General features: G+C 36.8%; 3 protein-coding genes across 3 annotated transcripts; all 3 read right to left on the bottom strand.

Annotated features, from left to right (window-relative positions):
* Positions 522 to 3,179, bottom strand: LOC18781156 (polygalacturonase-like). The gene is made up of 4 exons (XM_007213818.2): positions 2,648 to 3,179; positions 2,104 to 2,393; positions 1,627 to 1,855; positions 522 to 1,072 (listed from the first exon to the last, which is right to left on the bottom strand). The coding sequence occupies exons 1-4, from the start codon at positions 3,089 to 3,091 to the stop codon at positions 854 to 856; spliced, it is 1,182 nt and encodes a 393-aa protein (XP_007213880.1). The 5' UTR covers positions 3,092 to 3,179; the 3' UTR covers positions 522 to 853.
* Positions 11,445 to 12,766, bottom strand: LOC109948685 (uncharacterized mitochondrial protein AtMg00810-like). Its single transcript, XM_020562382.1, has 2 exons — positions 12,452 to 12,766; positions 11,445 to 12,341 (listed from the first exon to the last, which is right to left on the bottom strand). The coding sequence occupies exons 1-2, from the start codon at positions 12,764 to 12,766 to the stop codon at positions 11,445 to 11,447; spliced, it is 1,212 nt and encodes a 403-aa protein (XP_020417971.1).
* Positions 20,064 to 22,157, bottom strand: LOC18781402 (polygalacturonase-like). Its single transcript, XM_007214364.2, has 4 exons — positions 21,682 to 22,157; positions 21,114 to 21,403; positions 20,707 to 20,935; positions 20,064 to 20,570 (listed from the first exon to the last, which is right to left on the bottom strand). The coding sequence occupies exons 1-4, from the start codon at positions 22,120 to 22,122 to the stop codon at positions 20,352 to 20,354; spliced, it is 1,179 nt and encodes a 392-aa protein (XP_007214426.1). The 5' UTR covers positions 22,123 to 22,157; the 3' UTR covers positions 20,064 to 20,351.

The following is a 24,595-nucleotide window of genomic DNA, read 5'->3' as shown; positions in this document are numbered from 1 at the left end:
TTTAGCTTTTACACCAAATGCACGTAATTGCTTACGTGCTGCTTTTTTTGTTTTTTTTTCTGTTTAGTCAATGCACTCTTCACTGTATTTATTTATGTCAAATTATGTATTAGAGAGAGAACTTGTAGACCAGTAAGTATGTAGCGATAAAGAAAACTTCGAATTGGCAACTACAAGGAATCTTGCTTCGGGTCTATTTTTCTTTAATCAACTAGTGCAAGGTGCCCAACAACATTTAAAGTTAATTACCTAAAGCTCAAAGCTTAAGAAACAAAAATGCATCTTGAATGCATTTTTAAGATTTATACATCTCCAACCGAAATGCTAAAATACCATAGTAAATTTTTAACGGGTCAAATTTGACATGAAAAAAATACTCCAACCGAAATGTTAAAATATCATAATAAATTTTTAACGGGTAAAATTTGACATGAGAAAATGCTCCAACCAAAAAGTTCATGCGAGACTTCAAATCCTTTTGTTTCTTGAACCAAATTTTTACTATTTAATGTGTGCTTCGATTATAATAAAATTGTGAATTAAATTGATAGAATATTGAATCCTATGTCAAATGCCACATTAGCCATCAACATAAAATTTAATCTTATAAATTTAACGTATCCCGAACATAATCTTACAACAATTCATAACATAAACACCCATCGAAGTGGACGAGTTTGAACAAACTAAACTAATTGAACGGCCAGGCTCAAGGGAAGCCCAAGTAGGCTGCCAACAACACAAGCTCATTCTTCCTATATAAATCGTATAATTCACTTTTCATTTGTCCTTAGTACTGGAGGGCAAACTTTTGGATTTCAATACTTCTACAAGCAGTTCATATTTTTCCACTCTACAAACAACTTGTAGGCTGAACCACACCCTCAGTTGTTCCATCTGCATGGCTACATGAAGACTCAGCTGCTTGGTTCTTGTAAGTAAGCTTCACATCCTCCAATTTGATCTCGCTGCAAGGGTGCTTGGGACTGCAATCAAATTTTACTGCAACTTCTGTTGCTGATGTACCGTGTATGTCTTCGTATGTCACATCGCTAATTTGAACTCCGGAAACCTATCGAAAAACAAAATTGACAAAAGAAAAAAAACAATAGGAAGTCAGATTTCCAGCTTTTGATAAAACAGAAGGTGAACAAGCATTATAGCATGGTAATTCGGCTTAATGGGAAGTTTAATGCTTTTTTGGCTAAGCTACGATGAAGTCATTTTGATAAAAATGGTATTGGAAAAGAGGGGAATTAAATCTAGAACTTCGAATACATGAGTAAATATTGTTAACCACTTAAGCTACAACCCTCAATCTCATTGCACATACAATGAAATTAATAAGTTACAAAGGTTACAATGGGCAAGGCTCGACCTTTGTAAGTAGTAGGAGAGCAAGCCCATGGAAGAAGGAGTTATTGGATTTGCTTTGGGTCTAAAATTATTGGCTCTTCTAGGTGGAAGCCCAAGAAAGCTTTTGATATGTTTCGAAATTAGACAGTTATAATTTGGCGATGCCAACGTTTTTATCAAAAACGTTACACTATGAAAGTGAAGAAGAGAAAATTTAGTTGTAATATTAAACTCTGGGAATTGACCGTTAGAGCAAGAATGATATCTTACCTGACCAGGGCACCCTTTGTTGTCGGGGCAATAATGTTGATCTATGACAATAGGATTTTCGACATTGACCATTGTAGCATGTTGGAAAAGAATATTTCTAGCAAACCCAGTGCTTGGCCTCCCCCATGACTTGATTCTTAGACCATTCTGAGTACCAGTAAAGGTAACCGTTTTAACTGTTACATTTTGTACACCGGCCTCTTCTTGCTCCTTGCCTAGACTTCCAATGCTGAACCATCAAATAAAGCAATGTTAAATTTACAACTAGAACATCCACCCAAAAGAAAGATATACTTTTTGTAGGCAATGAATCTCTACTAGCAACCAATTAATCTCCACTTTATTGAAAGATGTCCTAAGTTCAAATGTCATTAAGCAACGAAGAAAAAAGATATACATTATAACATATATTATGAAATAGTATGCATTTAGCTAGTTTGATCAATCATGGATAAATATATAATTTTGATGTCGTACCTAATTCCATGGCCAGGTCCACAAGCAACGCCTTCTATCCACAAATTTGAGGTTCCGGGGCCAATTGAGACACAATCGTCACCGGTTGCAATCTTGGAGTTGAGGATTGTGACACCAGATGACATTTGGACATGAATGCCATCGGTGTTAGGGCTGTTCCCGGAAGCAGAAACCCTGACACCTTGCATTTGCACATTTTGGCAGTCGTTGATGACTATGTGGAACATTTGGCTGTTTAGGGATGCCAATCCACTCACCACGATGTTGTTTGAGTCGGAAAAACCCAAAGTCTGCACATATATACACGAAATTACTTGATCAAGCTAAGCTTGTGGTACAATTTATCATGTCCATTTGATTACGTTCTGTAGAGTTTAAACTTATTTTATAAACCCTCAATTCAATTGGTAGCAAATAATAAAGCAAATTGTACGTACGTTGACCTTTAAAATTCTCACTAATAATGAAGCACAAAATAATGGTGTCATGAATTTGATATTTAATGGTGTCATGAATATGATATTTAAAGTAGTGAATTAATTACCGTTGCTCCGCTGGGACAACTCTCGCCATGAGAGGCCTTGCAAGCCCACAAGGCCGTGCCTTGGCCGTCAAGAATTCCACCTGATATGGTAACCCCGTTTACATGGTGAAAGAAAATCCAGTTAGCTGCATTACCGATGACCCGGTAATCCGACGGGGCCACAAGGGTTCCGGCAATGCGGAAGGTGATGGCATTGTTCTTGCAAGGCCCACTGAACACCACATCGCGAAGAAAGAACGTTCCTGCCGGCACATAAATGACACCGGGATTCATCGAGGCACAAGCTTTAGCCCATGCAAAGAGGAAGGCTTTTGTGGAGTCAGTCTTGCCATCTGCTTTGGCTCCTAAACTGGCCACATTGTATGTGACTGGAGTGGCTATGGCTGAGTTGATCATGAACACAAAGATAAGTGAGAGAGAAAAGAGGCTTCTACGGTTCGCCATTTGCGGATGAAAATGAGAGAGAGAGAGAGAGAGAGAGAGGTTAATGAGTTGAAGGAGAGAGAGAGAGAGAGGTTAATGAGTTGAAGGAGTGAGGAGTGGTGGTGGGAAAGTTGAATGGTTTGAGGGGTTATTTATAGCTTTGAACGAAATGAACTTGGGTGGATGATGAGTTGAACTACGCCAATTAAAAAGGGAAACGGCGCCGTAATGACCTTACGTAGGCTAATACTATGTGTAGCAGGAAGAGGATATCTACGGCTTTGCTTGCTTGATTTATTTTCAGATGTACTTTACCAAATTGCCCTTGCGTGTTTTGGTACTTGAAAACACGACCCCCACCCTCATTCTTTGCATCTTATTTTACGGTGCTATTGCTACATAGTGTTATGGCCTTCTCTTGCTTGAACCGCAAGTCTCTCTCTCTCTCTCTCTCTCTCTCTCTCTCTCTTCTTAGTTTCTCATGTCTGATGTCCTGCCATGTTAATCCTTACGTGATTGCTTCCATGTTGAAACATTGAAACATTGAAACATCTATGTTGTTGGCATCCCATGTCGGGAAAATATTGAAACATCTATATTGTTGGCATCCCATGTTATAAATCTCTATTATTGGATCCCCAAAAATGGAATCTCCTCTGTCACTGTTATAAAAGATGAAAATATCAGACATGCATGCGCGCGCATATAACATGGGCCCTCCAACTCGAGGCAATAGTTCTTGATACAAAAACACTTGGTTTGAGTAATTGGTTGGGTTAGTACATGAGTGCTCAGTTAGGCTAAGTTCGGTTTATATTTGACTCAGTTAAAGATTCTAAACAACTGTACTGTTTATTATGTTTGAATTTGCATCTTCTTTCTTCTATTTTGGGACATTTTTGTGTTTGTACGAAATATCGAGATACATCAAAACTATCCTAAAATATTGATGATACATCGCTGATATAGGAGAAGAAATCGCCTCACCTCCTAATTTCCGTGTCGACACTAGATAAAAGGTGGGACATTTTGGCCCAAAAGTTGGAGAATTTTTTATATGTTCCGAGTAAACCACGTGGCTGGTGTACTATCCAATAAACATAGGACATGTGGAATTGTTGTCTAATTTACTGCATTTCTTTTTATAACATGTGGCGGGCTGCATTGCAAATATTTCATATATCTTTCGTTTATTGGATGGTACACCAACCACGTAGTGTATCCGAAATATCCAAAAATTATTCCAAAAATTGAGTTGTCGCCCGAAATTTCCAGACTTGCCGTATTATATGCACGTTTTATCCTGTTTCCCACTCCTATTTTTCCATGTTAAACATACGACCTACTTTGCATGCCCTTTTGCAAAACTTGGTGCAATAGTAAAACTGGTCATTTAATCTAAACACACCATGCGCATGCACATGTGCATATGTTGCAATTGATCCAATATTCAATTAGTTTTGTACCAACAGATTTTTATTCAATGAATGCGTCAGCGTTATTAAGAATTCGTGAATACGAACAGATTTTTATTCATTTGGTTGCTTCAATTGAACGTATTGGCGCTAACAGTGGAAGACAACCATGAAAATTTCTGGCCATTTTGTCACCTACTTGTATCGTACCATATTTCCTCCTTTCATTATTCCTTATTACAAACATATACATATGTATATATATTTTATATAGTGCAGCTATTATTGTCTGCTTTTCATCCAGATACGTACCATACGGAAGTGGCAGAGTCATAATTTCACATTAGAGGGGGCCCTTCATAAATCTTCTCTTCTCTTCATAATTATCATGAATTTCATATTTTAAATTAGTTAAATACTAGCTAGTATCATCATCAACACTATTAAAGACTTCAAATTTGATAATTTATATTCCAAAAGAGAAAAGAAATTATAAAAAAAAAAAAAAAAAAAGGTTCATAAAGCGCAATATTAAGGTACCCAACTCATACATAAAAAAATGAGGAAAATAAAAAATTCACAAAGCTTTAAACAAAAGAGAAAGAGAACGGAAGGTTAAAACTTTAGGAGTTTTTAGTGCAAATATCATAAACTAACCTAGAAGATTTAAGGGAGATGAGTAAAAGAGAGATCAAGAAATTTTATGGTTAATTTGTAGACAAAAAGAACCTAATATATTATTTTTATTGTAAAATAAATATCCTAAAACTAATATAATATATTATAATATTATATATCATATATATTATACAAATAAATAAATAAAAATTGGAGTGGGGGCCTGGGACCACACTGGTCCTATGCTGGCTCCGCCACTGCTATACAGGCATCCGCCAACTAATAATAATGCCGGTCAATTACAATTTTATTGAGAATTCATGATTAGAAAAAAAAAAAGAAGAAAAAAAAAAGAGGAAGCTAGACTAACATCCTTCAATAAGATCTAATTTTTATTTATTTATTTATTTTATAAAAATCAAGATTTTGATTAAATTTTAACTCTTGTCCTTAAACTTTGTATCGAACTTTTTTTATTTATATTATGTGATAAGTAAGCTAATTTTAAACATATAATTCTTATTCCTAAATTGCCTTTTTCATTTCTTTATGATCAGAAATTATAGAGCAGTATCCTAGCATGACTTACATGGTAATACGAACTAATAGTTTTCTCAAACCTACAAGACATTAAACTGAAATATATTATTAACATCATATCAGGGTTTGAGCCTCATGCTCAAGATTTTGATAGAAGTAAGATATGTCATTAGAATAATGCTATTCTTACCACATTTATATATATCATATTTTCATACCACCTTATGTGACAGATGAGGTGGACCAAGGGCGGAGCTATTCATATGCCTGAGATGGCCTGGGCATCCCTTACTATCTTCTCACCTCTTTGACTGTATGAAGAGTATAGTATAGATTGCACAAAATATCCTTTCTTTGATAGAGGCAATTTGATCATCATTAGCGATTCTTTCGGAATCACCTGGTTTGCCTTAGGTAGGTGCTGGAAGTAGTCCTTTAGTTTCTTCTCTACCTTCATATTCTTTTCCAGCACTTGTTGTGGCTTCTTCTCGTCTATCATATGGCTTGTCATTTCTCAAAGTTCTAATGGACTTGACGTGTTCAACATTTCGAGCATTAATTTCGGGTTGGCTTGGGAATGTGCCTTGCGCCCTCTCATGCACAATAGTAGCGAGTTGACCTACTTGAATTTCTAACTTAGTGATGGACGCTTGCATAATGTTATGATTTTGTTGAGAAGTCTGTACAAACTAAGCAATTAAGTCCTCCAACGCTGGTTTCTTAGGCTAGCTTGAAGGCTACATTTGCTGCCGGAAGGGATGGCTAGAACTAGCTTGTTTTTATTGGTTGCTCCCTGAAAAATTTGGGTGGTTACGCCACCCTGGATAATAGGCGTTCGAATATGGATCATTCTGAGGTTGCTGAAACGAATTAACTTGGAGAACTTGCGTAGAACCTTGCGTAGTAAATGGACGAATTTCCATTGAATGAGTAGGGTCAGAACAATGGTGCAAACTTGTTGTGGGGAAGGTGGAATAACAGCACACATAAGAGTTTCAAGTTTTTTCTCAAGGCTTGAAATTTAAGTAGCAAACGTAGTGTTGGTGTTGACTTCATGAACTCCTGCCTTCTTTGTCTGCTCACTGCCCCATTGTTGATTATTATTAGCAAGCAAATCAAATTGATCAAACGCTTCTTAAAGTCTCTTCTCCATCAATGCACCTCCACATGCAGAGTCAACCATTCGTTTGTTTGCAGTCGTAAGTCCTTCATAAAATAAGTGCATCTGTATCCAATCAATAATGCCATGATGAGGGCATTTTTGCAGCAACTCTCTAAATCTCTCCCAAGCTTCATAGAATGGCTCATGCTCTCCTTGAGTAAAATGCATTATATCTCTTCTAAGCTAATTCATTTTTGGCACAGGGAAGAATTTCTAGAGAAATTTTTGAGCTAATCCCTCCAATGAATTAATGGATTCAGCTAGTAGTGAGTGAAGCCAAGCTTTGGCTCTATCCTTTAATGAAAACGGGAACAATTTCAGCCTAACTACTTCTTCAGAGACATTTAGGATCTTGATGGTACCATAAATGTCAAAAAATTCCCGAATATACATGTTAGGATCTTCGCTCGACTTGCCACAGAAAGATGGTAACAAGTGAATCATTCCGGATTTGAGTTCAAATGAATTTGCTTCGACTTTTGGTACTACAATACATGATGGAGTATTGGATGGAGTACTCCTTCAGAGCTCGAGCAGGTGGTGCTCGTTCCATTGCTTCCTCTTGCTCTAATTGTTGTTCCCCAACGTTCTTGTCACTCTTCTCGTTTATATTTTCAACGAGACCTTTGTCTTCTTGATGCTCAACTGTTCTCTCAATCTTAGGATCAAACAATATGAGGTCTTGACCTTGAGAGAGTCTACTAGTCATACACTAAGCCGAACCTATACACAAGACAAACAAGAAACACAAATCAATTCCAATTTAAATTTTCAAGTAAAATTTAAAAAAAAACGAAATAAATAAAATAAAACTAAGAAAACAAAAATGAACTTTTTTTTATAAAAAAAAAAAAAAAAAAAAAAAAAACTGAAAAGCTAAATTTAGATTGAACTAAATCGTATTTGATGAAGCCAATCCCCGGCAACGGCGCCAAAAACTTGTTGTGAATTTTAGACAACCTGAAAAAAGGAGATTATAAAGATTAGTCTAAACACAAATTATACTCGCAAGTGTACCAGGTCAATCGTAATATAGTATGGAAAATATGAGGTCATTCCCACGAGGATTGAGTTCAACTTCCAATTAGTCTAACCTAATTTACTTCACAAAATACTTTAACTACTCTAATTATATAAACAAGAAATTAAACATGTAGCATACTCACGTAAACACAAAAGGGGTTTTTGAAAGAATGATTTAATTTACAACATTAAAAGACAAAACAAGTAGAAAGTCATGAAACACAAGGGTGAGAAATTCAAATTGATAAAAGCACTAGGACAATGAATTCACCACTAGTAATCCGATCTAGCCTCTTATTCACCTACCTATTAACTAACCATTTGATGTCGCCGCCTAGTTTTCATTTTTCATGAATTACCTATGGTATTTAGGCTAACTCGTATATTCCTACATGCAATTCGCCTATGTTATTTAGGTCAAATATCAACACATAGAAACTCACTAAGACCAGTGAAAACCTCCAACAAGCATGTAAACCCTAGGAGTATGGTATTTACCCTAAACGAATTACAAATCTTAATCACAAGAAGCAAGCCACAAATTAAGTACGGTATTTACTCTAATTTGCATCCAATTAACTCAATTAAAAGTCTAGATGATGATCAATCATCAAGATAATCAACTAAGGTATTAAGCACAATGATTAAGAATCCAACATCAAATGGCAATCAATAGATAGGTAAAATAAGAAAAATAAATTATCATACTAGGGCTACATCATGCCCTAGCAAAAGAAAATTAGTTACACATAATCATAGAATTCGATATAAACAAAAGCATAAAGAAGAAACAATAAAACTTAGCCAATTGTGGTACTCTTCCGGCTTCTCCAATTTCTCCTAGTCTTTGGGTCCTCCCAAAGGAGTTGTTTCTCATGCTTAAATAAAACACCACACGTCTATTCCTACCCTAGCTGGCCTTTTACAACAACCCAAAAATAAATAAAAACCTAATTAAAACATAAATCCAAAATGGGTAAGTAATTGACTCCTTTTCCTACTTTCACTAGGATAACACGTTAGTTATTTTGCACGCACGTTTGGAATCATTCCTCCTCCAAGAAAATTTGGAAAAAATATGTAAATTGTAGGTCATTGTCTTATCTTTCCAGCCATATATTGCACATCTTGACGAAAAATCATAAAAGTCTTCAAATAATCATTCTTCCACAGTAGCACAGTTTTGATGGGATTGCATCTTATGCTGATTTAACTTCAAAGACTGCTCTCATTGGATGCTCCGAAAATTCTAGAAAAATTCCACAATCATCTTCAAGATCTTATGTAACATTCCACATCGACCAACGGAGAGGGGGTGATATGCCTTATATGTACATGCCCACCTTCATCTAGCACGAGGCTTTTTGGGAGCTCATTGACTTCGGAGTCATGGGAACTCCGAAGTTAAGCGAGTTGGGGCTAGAGCAATCCCAGGATGGGTGATCCACTGGGAAGTTGCTCGTGAGTTCCTAGAAACAAAACCATGAGGGCAGAGAGGGGGGCTCAAAGCGGACAATATCGTGCTACGGCGGAGCCGATCCCGGGATGTGACTATTTGGTATCAGAGTCACTCTGCCGTGTGGTGTGAGTGTGGCAATGAAGACGTCGGGCCTCTAATAGGGGTGGATTGTAACATCTCACATCGACCAACGGAGAGGGGGTGATACGTCTTATATGTACGTGCCCGCCTCCATCTAACACGAGGCCTTTTGGGAGCTCCCTGACTTCGGAGTCATGGGAACTCCAAAGTTAAGCGAGTTGGGGCTAGAGCAATCCCATGATGGGTGACCCACTGGGAAGTTGCTCGTGAGTTCTCAGAAACCAAACCGTGAGGGTAGAGAGGGGGGGCCCAAAGTGGACAATATCGTGCTACGACGGAGCCAATCCCGAGATGTGACATCTTAGCTTTCATCTCTATCTGGTCTTGTACTAAAACTCCACCAAAAAGTCATTTTTCCGTTGAAAACCAATTACTTGCTCCAAAAAGCTGAAAATTGAGAAAATGAAGTCATAAGTCATTTGTAAATCAAATTCTCCTACAAAAACTAAGTATAAAGAGTACATAAATGTTTAAATTTATGGACTTATCAATTTTGTGAGCATTGTTAAGCTGATGTGTACACAAACTGATATTGATTGTTTGATGGGGTTGCTTCCCCTCAATGATAGGCACGTTTATCAAGTGGAGTTATCTGTTTCAATATATGTTCTCAAAGGCAATGATTTTTTTGGCTATTTTGATTGTTCAAAGTTTTGTCTTCTAAGTCTGTCATTACTGAGGCCTTTAAGTCCTGGATGAAAACAGAATAAGGCATTACTCAGTTTATTGCTTGCTACATTTGACTAATGGTGACTGCAGTATATTTGTGGTGGTAGGACCTTGTGTAATGCGGTAAAGAATCTGATTGATAGATATGTTACAACGTCTTGTGATAGCTAGTATAAATCGTCATAAGACACGGTTGCATTGAATTCAAAGGTGCCAGAGTAGTACTTACTGCGCATTAAGAATGCTAGAGATGACCTTAAAGCTTCTGGTCTGAAGATTTCCTATGAGGATGTGATTATTGCTCACTTCCCTTGCATGGCTTGCCTAAGTACGAAGTATGACATGATCTGTTACTGTCACTTGAGACTCCAGTTGCGCTGAAAGAATTTCGTTATCAGCTGTCGGCTGCAGAGAAAACTGTTGAACAAAAGGCTTTGTGATCTCTTACACACTCCCTGTCTGCCATGATAATAGTGAAGAATCTTCTTCTTGGAAGATTCATGTTGGTCCTGGTTCTTTCAACAAGCTCATTCATCTATTGCCCCATTGATCTCTGGTTCCAACAGTGATTTCTCAGTCAAATCTTGGATCTCAAGATTGCTATGGTTTTGTTGGTACAAGATTTTTCAATAGACATGGCTCTAGTGTTAGAATATGCAGACCATTATCTTGCATATTAATTCAATCAAACATGTAATAGGTTTCAAAGAAAATGCAGAGAGTTTTAGAGAATAGAGAGAGAGCTTGGAGAAGAAGCTGGCTATATGAATTAGCTCAGCACAAAAATCATGCAGATATTGTGACTCTGACAAAACCGTTAGAGAAGAAATATTCCCTATTACATCACTCAATCTTAGCCATTTAATCATTACCCTATGAGATAATGACAAGTGGCATAAGCTATTACATTCTCTACTGTACACTTGGACTATGATCCAACGCAGCCTTTCTAACCAAAATAGAACCTTCCTATTTGCATTTCAGCAGCCACACTTATACACCAACACTCCCTTATAAGTGTTGTGCTGAAATAACTCCTAGAGCTTTCCTCAAATACTCAAATCTATCTCTTGCTAAAGACTTGGTGAAAATGTCAGCAAGCTGCTCTTCAGTTTTGCAATATAGCAAATCGATCTCACCATTTTGAAGAGCATCTCTTATGAAGTGAAACCTGCGGTTGATGTGTCTGGTTTTGTGATGATGAACATGATTCTTTGATATAGCAATAGCTGAAGTGTTGTCACACAACAACTGAGTTGGTTCTACCTGTTCCTCTCCAAAATCTGATAACACAAACCTCAGCCACATAGCTTGTGCAGTAGCTTCTGCTGCACTCATGTACTCAGCTTATGCTGTTGACAGAGCAACACTGCTTTGCTTGATTGAGACCCAAGAAAATACACCTGACCCCAAGTTGAATGCATAGCCTGATGTGCTCCTCATGTCATCTTCACTTCCACTCCAATCACTGTCACAGTAACCTATTAGCACTGCTCCTTTTCCCTTCTCATAAGCAATTCCATAGCTTATAGTGCCTTGAATATATCTCAACACTCTCTTTGCTGTTCCCATGTGCTTCTTGGTTGGATTATGCATGAATCTAGCCAAGAGGCTTGCTGCAAACATGATATCTGGTCTGGTTGCAGTCAGGTAGAGCAAGCTTCCCACCATTTGCCTATACAAAGTCTCATCTGCTAGTTCACTTCCATCCACTTTTGACAACTTTTCATTCACTGCCAGTGGTGTTGCAACAGACTTGCAATCCTTAAGTCCAAACTTGTCAAGTAAGGTCTTTGCATACTTCTTCTGGTGTAGGAAGATGCAAGTATCAGTTTGCAGGACTCCAAGACCAAGGAAGTGATGAAGCAGTCCTAGGTCAGTCATTTCATATTGTCTCATCATATCATTCTTGAATGCAGCCATCATTTCTTCTGAACTTCCTGTGTAGATAATATCATCTACATATAGGGACACAATGAGATTACCACTTGTAGACATCTTAGTGTACAATGTAGCTTCACTTGGACTTCTATAAAAACCAGTTTTGATGAAATAGGAATTTATCTCTTCATACCAAGCTCTTGGAGCTTGTTTCAAACCATATAAGGCCTTTTTCAGCTTATACACCTTATCTTCACTTCCTTGTATCACAAAGCCAGATGGTTGATCCACATACACTTCTTCATTTAGCACTCCATTAAGAAATGCTGACTTTACATCCAGCTGAAACAATCTCCAGTTTCTCTGTGCAGCTACAGCCACCAAGGTTCTTACAGTATCAAGCCAAGCCACTGGTGCAAAGGTCTCATTGAAGTCTATTCCAGGCTTTTGAGAATATCCCTTTGCAGCCGAGCCTTATTCTTCTGCACAGATCCATCTAGGTTCAGTTTAGTCTTATAGACCCATTTGATTCCAATGATTGGTTTATCAAATGGTCTATCCACAAGCTCCCATGTATTGTTCTTTTCAATCATGGTGATTTCATCTTCCATTGCTTTCTTCCAAGAGTCATCCTTTGCTGCCTCTTCAAAACTTTCTGGTTCTATAATGCACATGTTGCATTTTTCATAAATTTCTGCAATGCTCTTGTACTTGAGAGGAGTATGATCAACATCCTGTGATCCTGTGACCCTTTCTAGGTCACTGGTTTCAGTGTTTAAGCTAGGCATCTCATTCACTTCCAATTGTTCTTCAAATTCACAAGAACTCCCTTCTGCTCCTTATTCTTCTTCTCTGATTTCAGTGAGCTGAATGTTCACACTAGTTTCCTTCTTTGCATTCCAATCCCAACACTCATTTTCACTAAATATCACATCTCTTGAAACAATTACTTTTCCAGTTTCAATATTGTACAGCCTGTATCCTTTCTCACAGCTGCCATACCCCAGAAAAATACACCTCTTGCTTGCCAAATCTAGTTTCTGTCTTTGCTGTTTTGGTACATGAGCATAACACAATGAACCAAATACCTTTAGATGCTTAACTCCTGGTTTCCTCCCACTATAAGCCTCAAATGGTGTCCTTTTACTCAAGGCTTTAGTTGCACTAGTAAAAAAAACCCCTTGCGCGACGAAAAACTATTCGTCGCTCAAAGTCATTTTGCGCGACGAAACTCAAAACTTCGTCGCTCAAAGTCTTGCGCGACCAAATTTTGCGCGACGAAAAACAATTTGTAGCGCAAAGTCACTTCGCGCGACAAACTTTTGCGCGACGACAATACATCGTCGCTCAAAGTCTTGCGCGACCAAATTTTGCGCGACGAAAAAAAATTCGTCACACAAAGTAACTTTGCGCGACAACAATATATCGTCGCTCAAAGTGACTTTGCGCGACGAAACAATAAACTTCGTCGCGCAAAGTCCTTATAAAAATAAAATATATATATTTTAAAATCTTTGCATGACGTAATCCAAACATTTCGTCGCCAAAACTAATTTATTTTTGTTTTTTATTTTGTATGCATTACACTTAAGAAATTAAACAGTATATATATTTATTAAGTAGCTTTAAATTTATTATTTTAGATCGGATCGGATTTTTGTTAGAAAAATATATTATTGTTGTTTAGATTGGGTTTTTGTTAGAAAATATATATTTTAAATTGACGATCGAATTAGTTCATTGTATTCATATAGGGTCAAGGAGTGTAGCTGTAAAAAATAATCAAAATCGGAGTTAAAATAACCATTAAATCGTGATTTTTTATTATAACCGTCGAAAAGTTTTGTCCCATTACTTGATCTCTGAATGTTTATTTTTTCCGATTTTTGGCGTATATGATCTCGAAGTATAAACAAACAAGTTTGACGGTTGGATCGTTGAAACTAGTTTTGGTGAATGCATATGCCATCAAAACAATATATTCACTAACAATTAAGAGTTTATTTATACGTTCGTTAAATATAACATAAGATTTTGTGGTATCCACTAGTGTAAATATTTTAAATTGAAGATCAAATTCAGTCATTGTATTCATATAGGGTCAAGGAGTGTAGCTGTAAAAAATCATCAAAATCGGAGTTAAAATAACCGTTAAATCGTGATTTTTCATTATAACCGTCGAAAAGTTTTGTCCCATTACTTGATCTCTGAATGTTTATTTTTTCCGATTTTTGGCGTATATGATCTCGAAGTATAAACAAACAAGTTTGACGGTTGGATCGTTGAAACTAGTTTTGGTGAATGCATATGCTATCAAAACAATATATTCACTAACAATTAAGAGGTTATTTATACGTTCGTTAGATATAACATAAGATTTTGTGGTATCCACTAGTGTAAATATTTTAAATTGAAGATCAAATTCAGTCATTGTATTCATATATGGTCAAGGAGTGTAGCTGTAAAAAAAAATCATCAAAATCGGAGTTAAAATAACCGTTAAATCGTAATTTTTCATTTATAACCATCGAAAAGTTTTGTCCCGTTACTAGATCTCTGAATGTTTGTTTTTTGCGATTTTTGGGGTATACGATCTTGAAGTATATACAAATAAGTCTGACGGTTGGATCGTTGAATGGGGTGTGTATATATATTTATTTATTAAGTAGCTTTAAATTTATTTATTTTGTACGTATAACACTTAAGAAATTGAATAGTATATATATTTATTAAGCAGCTTTAACCTTATTTATATTTGAAATTGTAAAATAAAATTATTTTATTTTTATTATTCATAACAATTATTTTTATAAATATTGTGTTATGAACCAATTTTTCGTCTCTCAAAAGTTTGCACAACCAACAGTTTGTCGCGCAAAACTCTAAAAATTTGGACGGGTACCAAAAATGGGATGCGGGATTTTAAAAAAAAAAAAAAAAATTTTAGACTTTGCGCGACCAATATTTTTTGTCGCTCAAAACTTTGCGCGACCAATATATATTTTTCGTCTCGCAAAAATTTGGGCGGGTACCAAAAATCGGACATGTGAATTTTTTTAGACTTTGCGCGACCAGTATGTATTTTTCGTCGCGCAAAAATTTAAAAATTTTGGCGGGTACCAAAAATGGGACGCGGGGATTTTTATTTTTTTAAATAATTTTTTTAGACTTTGCGCGACCAATATGTATTTTTCGTCGCGCAAAAATTTAAAAATTTTGGCGGGTATCAAAAATGGGACGCGGGGATTTTTATTTTTTTTAAATAATTTTTTTAGACTTTGCGCGACCAATATTCCTATATTCGTCGCGCAAAAATTTAAAAATTTTGGCGGATACCAAAAATGGGACGCGGGGATTTTTATTTTTTTTAAATAATTTTTTTAGACTTTGCGCGACCAATATTCCTATATTCGTCGCTCAAAAATTTAAAAATTTTGGTAGATGCCAAAAATGGGACGCGGGGATTTTTATTTTTTTTAAAATAATTTTGTTAGACTTTGCGCGACCAATATTCCTATATTCGTCGCGCAAAAATTTAAAAATTTTGGCGGGTACCAAAAATGGGACGCGGGGATTTTTATTTTTTTTAAATAATTTTTTTAGACTTTGCGCGACCAATATGTTTCGTTGCGCAAAACTTTGCGCGACCAATACGTTTCGTCGCGCAAAAGTTTGCGCAATCAATATTCCAATATTTTTCGTCGCGCAAACCTTTGCGCGACCAACAATATTTTTCGTCGCGCAAAGTGATACAATTTTTAAAACCGAAATAACTCCTCCACCATTTTCTCAATGCCTTTCTCTACTCTTACCTCTCCTTTCTCTTTCCCTCTCCCCAAATCCCACCATTCTCTCACTCACTCCTCTCACTTAATCTCTCATCTCTCTCTTCACTATCTCTCACTCTCTCATCTCTCTCACTCACTCTCTCATCTCTCTATCACTATCTTCTCTAATTCTCTCACACTCACTTCTCCCTCTCATTCTCATTCACTCTCAATCTTGCCAAAAGGTATATTCTCTCCAAATTTTAAATTTTTTTCATTAATATGTGTTTTTGGAGTTAATTTTGAGTTTGTGTGGGTTTTGGGGTTGAGTAAAGGGGAGGGATTGGAGTTTGGGTTGGATTTGTGGTATAACAATTTTAGGGGAGATTATGCCTTTTTTTTTTCTTTTTTTTTTTTTGTGGTTATTTAACCATATTTGTTTTTTTTCTAGGGAATCATCGAGACTTTGACGGCTAAAGTTGAGGATTAGGAAGCTATCAAAACATATCCTCCGCCACTACCACCACAATACGCTTGTATTAGGATTTTATTATTGTACTTTGTTAATTTATGTGTACATTTTGAATATTATATATATATATATATTTATTGGATAATTTAATCACTATTTTTCATATGTAATTTTATTTTGAATATGTCAATTTAAATTAAAGTAATTAAAAAAATCATACAATTAAATTAAATTTAAAAAGTAAAAATTAATATCAATTTAAATTAAAGTAATTTTAAAAAGAAATCATACAATTAAATTAAATTTAAAAAGTAAAAATTTGAAAAAATTCATATAAATAAATTCATATTAAAGAAATAATAAAACAAAAAGTCAAAAACCTTGCACGACAAAATATTTCGTAGCGCAAACTATTAAATTAGTTTATTTTAAATTAAAAAAATTTAAAACAAAAAATATTTCGTCGCGCAAATATTTGCGCGACGTTAATATTCGTCGCGCAAAACTCAAAAAATTTGGGCAGGTACCAAAAATTGGACGCGGAAATTTTTTATTTTTTTTAAATTTTTTTTAAACTTTGCGCAACCAATGTATTTCGTCGTGCACAACTTTGCGTTACCAATATTTTTCGTCGCGCAAAGTCACTTTGAGTGACCAATCTTTTCGTCGCGCAAAGTCGCTTTGCGCGACCAATATTTTTTCGTCGCGCAAAGTCACTTTGCGTGACCAATGAAAAAACTTCGTCGCGCAAAGTCTTTCTTCACGATCTTTGCGCGACGAAGTTTCTGTCGCGCTGAAATTTGTGCGACTACAATGTATTTTGCGCGACGAAATTCTCTTCGTCGCGCAAAGTGTAAAATGTAGTAGTGTTGGACACCTATTCAAAATATACACAGATATGTTGACTGCCTCAGCCCAGAAGTCAAATGAAATTTTCTTCTCCAACAGCAAACACTTGGCCATTTCTACTATAGTTCTATTCTTCCTCTCTGCCACACCATTTTGCTGTGGTGTGTATGGAGTTGTAAGCTGCCTTTCAATGCCTGCATTATCACAGAACCTGTCAAACTCCACTGAAGTGTATTCTCCCCCTCTGTCACTTCTCAATTTTTTTAGTTTGTAACCACTTTGCAATTCCACAGTGGCTTTGAATTTCTTAAACACATTTAGAGCTTCTGACTTGTGCCTTAAGAAATAAACCCAACACATCCTTGTGCAATCGTCAATGAAAGTGAGAAAAAACCTATTTTCAGCTTTGGTAACTGTCTGCATAGGACCACAGATGTCACTGTGAATAAGTTCTAGTGGAGTTGATGCTCTAGTGGTAGCTTCTCTTGGAAATGCTTCTCTACTCTGCTTACCTAGAACACAACCCTCACAAACCTCTTTAACTTCTTTAATTTCTGGCAGCCCTACTACCATATCTTGCTCTTTCAACAGTTTCAGACTACTCATATTGAGATTTCCAAATATTCTATGCCAGAGGTCAGTGGAATGGTCTACACCTGCTCTATAAGCTAAGTGCATTTCAGCCTGCAATTTCAAAGGAAAGCTTCTATTTCCTTTCATCTGAACTTTTGCCACCAGATTTGTATGAGAGCTGTCATTGTAGATTTCCACCTTGTGATCTCCAAATACCAAATAGTAGCCATGCTCTATCATCTGTCCCACACGGAGTAAGTTCTCTTTCAGTCCAGGTACAAGCATTATTTCTTTGATATGTCTCTTGCCTACTTTGGTTTCAACCACAAGAGTGCCTTTTCCAGTTACCTCTACAAGCTGTCCAGTTCCCATTTCAACCTTGGCAGTCACATTTCTGTCAATATCCACCAGCAAATCCTCTTTTCCTGTCATGTGATTACTACACCCACTGTCCAAATACCAGATCTCTTCATCCCTTGTTACACCAGCACCACTTGCATTGCTAGCATAGAACATTGTTGGTGTAGCTTCCACTTGAGTAGCATAGTTGACCTGCTGTGGTGTTTTCTTGCTGTAGCAGTCTTTTGCAATGTGGCCAAGCTTATCACAGTTATAACACTTTGGCTTGCCCTCGAATCGACATTCACCAAAATGTAGCTTACCACAGTGCTTGCAGGGAGTTTTAGTGCCTTCACTTGCCTTGTTATCCCACTTCTTGCCTTTGGATTTCCAATTCTTATTTTGCTTGCTGTTCTGTTCTCCAGTTTTAGTCTGTTTGGCATCTACACTAAGGCTCGCAAATATGCCTTCTCTGTTCTGTTTTCAGAATGCCTATCTAAACGCAACTCAAAGCTCTTTAGTGAGGCTACAACCTCCTGCACCTCAATCTCTTTCAGATCTCTAGAGTGTTCAATAACTGAACAGATAGAGTCATAGGTAGATGGCAGACTAATAAGCAGTTTTTGAACAATTCTCTCCCTAGGCAATTCCTCCCCATAACTTCTCATTTGATTTATCAAATCAAATAGTTTAGTAACATAGGCAGTTAAGGATTCATCATCCTTCGTTCTTGTATATTCAAATTCTCTTTTAAGACCTTGCGATTTAACACTCCTTACCTGCTTATCTCCATGGAATTCTTGCTGCAGAATACTCCAGGCACCTTTTGATGTTTCTTCATGAGAGATTCGTGGGAATATCTCTTCTGAAACTGCTCCTTGAATCAATCCAAGAGCCTTAGTATCCTTCATGAGTACCTCAGCAACCATGCCTTTCTCACTTGATTCTTCTGTCTCCTTTTTCTTATCATCAGATTCATCTGACTTCTTCAGATCCGTACCATCAAATCCTTTTATTACCAAATCCCACAGTCCATGAGATTTGAAGATGGTCTTCATCCTTATGCTCCAGAAATCGTAGTTCTCACCATTGAAAATTGGTGCTCTCAATTCACCACCACTTGACCCAGCCATGTTAGACTCAGATCTGCAGAACTCAAGCTCAGTTGCAACTTCAATAGCTTAGCACAGAAAAAACGCCCAGTATTACTTGATCAAACCTGGCTCTGAGGCCATGTTAGAATATGCAGACCATTATCTTGCATATTAATTCAATCAAACATGTAATAGGTTTCAAAGAAAATGCAGAGAGTTTTAGAGAATAGAGAGAGAGCTTGGAGAAGAAGCTGGCTATATGAATTAGCTCAGCACCAAAATCATGCATATATTGTGACCCTGACAAAACCGTTAGAGAAGAAATATTCCCTATTACATCACTCAATCTTAGCCATTTAATCATTACCCTATGAGATAATGACAAGTGGCATAAGCTATTACATTCTCTGCTGTACACTTTTACTATGAGCCAACGCAGCCTTTCTAACCAAAATAGAACCTTCCTATTCTAATTGCATTTCAGCAGCCACACTTATACACCAACAGTTTTGTTGGTACAAGATTTTTCGATAGTCATGGCTCTAGTGGTTATAATAGTGCATGGTAAAAACTATACTAATCTATATAATTTTGATTGTGCGCAGGAAATATGGAAATAAGGGTTATGCTTATAACAAGGAGATACAATGTCGAATTTGTAACAAAATACTGTGATGGGAAAATGTTATATAGAAGAATGGTTCCTTGCACTTTCAAATATAGAGGGTCTTTTCAATGAGACTGGGGATTGGAAAACCGGCATCGCATGCATACCCCGCCATAGTTCTTGGAAGAGGTTTTAGTCATAGTTCCGATGAGAATAGAAGCGAGTCGCTTCCGACTTGGCTTGTAGTCGTAGTTCTCGGAAGAGGTTTTAGAGAACAGAACAAGTTATATATATTTTTTAGGAAGAAGGTCAATTTCATTTGTTCCTTGCACTTCGATACGGTTTATCCTTTTATTTAATCATATCATAAAAAGCTAGAAATGAAAAATAGAAATGCATCTTCATACTCCATGATACAAACACCCATCGAATTCGAGGGGTTTGGAGAAATTAGCTGATTACAAGACCAGGCTCAAAGGAAGACCAATAATGTGCTTCCAACGCCACAGGATAAAGCAATGACTTCAATTTCATTGACCTAACACTAAAATTTCCCTATAATTTCGTACAATTCTACTTCTTTTTGTCCATTGTTCTAGAGACAAAATTTTAAATTTCCTTCTATGTGATTCACGATGATTCAGACTTAATACAAAAATTTGTATTTGCCCTCTACAAACAACTTGTAGGTTGAACCATGCCCGCAGCTGTTCCACCTGCATGGCTACATGTAGCTACAGCAACTTGGTTCTTATAAGTAAGTTTCACATTCTCCAATCTGATCTTGCTGCAAGGGTACTTGGAACTACAGTCAAATTTAACTGCAACTTCTGTTGCCGATGAACCGTGGATGTCTTGGTATGTCACATCGCTAATTCGAACTCCAGAAACCTGCTTGAACGAACACAAAAATTATCGAATGAGAGCAAGTGGTTATGAATGCTTTTGGTACGTTCTAAAATTAGACATGTATAATCATTTGATGGCTATATTTGTCGAAGAAAATGGCGTTGTGTTGATATCTTACCTGACCAGGACACCCTTTTTTTTCAGGGCAATAGTTTTGGTCGATAACAATGGGATTTTGGACATTGATCATTACGGCATGTTGAAAAAGAATGTTCCTAGCAAACCCAGTGCTCGGCCTCCCCCAAGACTTGATCCTTAAACCGTTTTGGGTACCAGTAAAAGTAACCGTTTTAACTGTTACATTTTGCACACCAGCCTCTTGTTGATCCTTGCCTAGACTCCCAATGCTGAACCACCAACCAAAACAAATGTTACATTCACAAATATATAAAGCCCACAAACGAATATGTACATTCTGTGAAGTATATATATATATATATATATATATATATATATATATATATTATTGCATACTAGGCAGCTTGTTAGTTTTATCAATCATAGATGCATATTTTGACTTCATACCTTATTCCATGACCGGGTCCACATGCAACATTTTCGATCCACAAATTTGAGGTTCCGGGGCCAATTGAGACACAATCATCACCAGTTGCAATCTTGGAGTTGAGGATGGTAACACCGGATGACATTTGAACGTGAATCCCGTCGGTGTTGGGGCTATTGCTGGACGCCGAAACCCTAACACCATCCATTTTCACATTGTGGCAGCCGTTGACGACTATGTGGAACATTTGGCTGTTGAGGGATATTAAGCCACTCACCTTAATGTTGTTGGAGTTGGAAAAACCCAATGTCTGCACAAACATACTTCATCAGGCTCTTGATTACATATATCATGTGTCTTTAATAACTTTACGAAATCTGAGCTTGCTTATATCTCTAAACCCGTGATGCAAGCAATTAACAAAGATAACCCAAATGGTCCCTGCGTTGACCTTTAAAATTATTACTAATATATATTATATAAGGCCTATAAGCACATGCATGGGAAGCATATTATATTCATTATCTTAATCAGAGAGATAATGGTTTGCATGTCATCAATAAGTTGATAAGTAATATAGTTAAATACCGTTGCTCCGCTGGGACAACTCTTGCCCGAAGCCTTGCAAGCCCACAAGGCGGTGCCTTGGCCGTCAAGAATTCCACCCGATATTGTAACCCCGTTAACATGTTGAAAGAAAATCCAGTTATCGGCATTTCCAATGACCCCGTAATTGGACGGGGCCACGAGGGTTCCAGCAATGCGGAAGGTGATGGCGTTGTTCTTGCATGGCCCGCTGAATACCACATTGCGAAGTAAGAACCTCCCTGCCGGAACGTAAATGACAACGGGCTTCACAGAGGCACAAGCTTTGGCCCATGCAGAGAGGAAGGCTTTGGTGGAGTCAGTCTTGCCATTTGCTTTGGCTCCTAAGCTGGCCACATTGTATGTAACCGCAGTGGCCAAGGCTGAGTTGATCATGAACACAAAGGCTAGTGAGAGAACAATTAGGCTTCTAGGGTTTGCCATTTGCACACAACTTCGGGTTTTTCCAATGATTTTGTGATGAAATTGTAAGAGATATATGGAGATGAAGAGGGAAATGAGTTGGAGTGGAGAGAAATGTGGTTGTGAGGAAGTTGAAACGGTTTGAGGGGGTATTTATGAGTTTCAAATAATGTAATGAGGTTGCAAATTAAAATGACAAAAGCAAGAAAGTGGCGCCGAAATGACCTTTTTCATTATTATTTTGAAGCTCTCTTTTACGAAAATGACCTTACGTAACTTGCCACGTAGATTGTACAAATAATATTAGCAAAACATGACATGACCTCCCATCCTCATTCTTTGAATCATGTTTTAGGGTACGGTGCTAATCCTAATTTTATGTGTTTCGTTTCCTTGAACCACAAGTTAATCCGTCGCCTTTAGTTTGGTGTTCACATGCACCCCTCTTTAGTCTCTTTAAAATGGGACTAGTAGGTACCAATAGGGTGTTAGTTGGATTGGTCCAGGTTTTTGGTGTGCTCCCAACAGGTCCTAAGTTCAAGTCATGGTACGTGTGTGTGTTTTGGGGGAGTCTTTGTCTTTGACGTCATTTAGTTAGTTACTGTTAATTCAGACATAATTTGTCTTTGACGTCTCTGAAGATTCTAATAAAGTATAGCCTAACGAACTGCTTCTTACGTCGTACCTGTATTGCACTATTTTCTTGTGCAAAGTGTGGGCTAGCGCATAAGATGCAAGAAAAACTGGTTGTTTGATTTGAACACACCACATCTTCTACATTGATCCACATGATTATAGCATCGGTGTTCCATTATATATATAATTTATACCCATTAATATTTCGTTACTTAACAATTCGTGGTTTGAAAATATCAATACATAATGCTTTGCTTTTTGGGGGATGGGAGGAGGGCGTAGTGGTTATCTAGTAAAGACACAGTGGTTTTCCTTTCGATTTTTGACAATTTAGTAAACAATTTAATGAAAATCGGCTCCATTTTCTTTTTGCTTTCAGATTACTCCAATTCATACTCACTCCGATTTATGTTCACTCCGATTTATGTTAACTTCGATTTCAAGTTTATAAACATACTACTAATTCAGCATTTTTTCGCATGCCGGCTTTCATTAGTTTAGGGCATGATTTGGGGCTTTTCAAGGTCAGAACTTTGTTGGTTAATAATATGGATGTATTAAATAATTAGTCAAGCAGAACACGCCAAATGTGAGCCCCCATTATTCTGGCTCAAAGACATGTTATGATACAAATAATTATTGGATAAACTGTTTAATATATTTGATCAAACAATTTTTTAAAGAGCAGCACATTCTATTTGACAAATGCTTGTATATATAATTGACTTGAGCCGAATTATTATGCTTAAAATATGTTGATTTCAACGAAATAATTATTCTCTCTACAGTTTAGATCTAAAGGTTCAATCCCTTTCCAAAAATTTTAGTACTCTCGTATTACATCATATGAGGGTCGAGAGTTAAGTTTCGCACATGACTCTCAAAATCTCATAGCCGACCCACCCATAATTGATATATATGTATATGATCAGGAAAATTAAGAAGATCAGCTACGCAATTGTCATATGAACAAGTAGCTATCAATGTCAAAATTCAACATGCAAATCCCATGTGCATTGTGGTGTCGGCGTGAAATGATTGCTATAGTTGTTGTTGAAAAATGTACTATATGTTTTGTTGGTGTATATGTACGGTGTACTATTAAGATAAGGAATTTAATTTTCTCTTTAATTTATTTTCAATTCAATTATTGCCTCGTTGCCTTTTTGAAGATGAGATATAATCACAAGGAAGAGATATTGAGTAATTTATACTAGTGCATCTGCATCTGCTCCGTTTAAGCTGGGATTCTCACATGACCATCGATAATACATTTTGTTTTGTCTTGGCCTGAAGTTTTTTTTAGCATATGAATATGTCTCGTCCTTACTAACGAGGTGTTAGTTGGATTGGTCCATATTTTTGGTGTGCTTCCAATTAGTTCTAGTTTCACGCTCCCGTGATATCCGTGTGTGAGAATATCTCCCTTCCCCCTTCCTATCTTTGGCACCAAAAACAAAATAATAATATGTCTCCTCTTTCATATGTATGCAGAATTTTCCCAATTAGTATGCACATATACAGATACAACATATATCGGTGTTTTTGGGATGCACATGTATTTATGCTATGCAACAATATTAGTCATGAATGCAGGTTGCTTGTTTCAGGGATTCCCTGTTTCGCGCAAGTTTAGCCATGTGATTGGGGTTGACCGTTATGTATATATGCACACCATCAGATCAGTATGGGATTTGTACATATCGTGAAAAATAAAAAGAAAAGAGTTATAACAGAAGTTTGTTAACGTGTCATGGTAGTCAATGGGTTTATATCAAAAAATTGAAATTACGTTGGTTTTTTCTAACATTGGGTCTATATATACCTAATTTCCTAAAAAGAAAAAAGAAAAAAATTT

This window comes from Prunus persica, chromosome G4 (assembly GCF_000346465.2).
Source record: "Prunus persica cultivar Lovell chromosome G4, Prunus_persica_NCBIv2, whole genome shotgun sequence".
NCBI classification, from domain to species: Eukaryota; Viridiplantae; Streptophyta; class Magnoliopsida; order Rosales; family Rosaceae; genus Prunus; species Prunus persica.
Note: the sequence above shows the minus strand (reverse complement) of the source record. Positions and strands in the feature narration are given on the sequence as shown.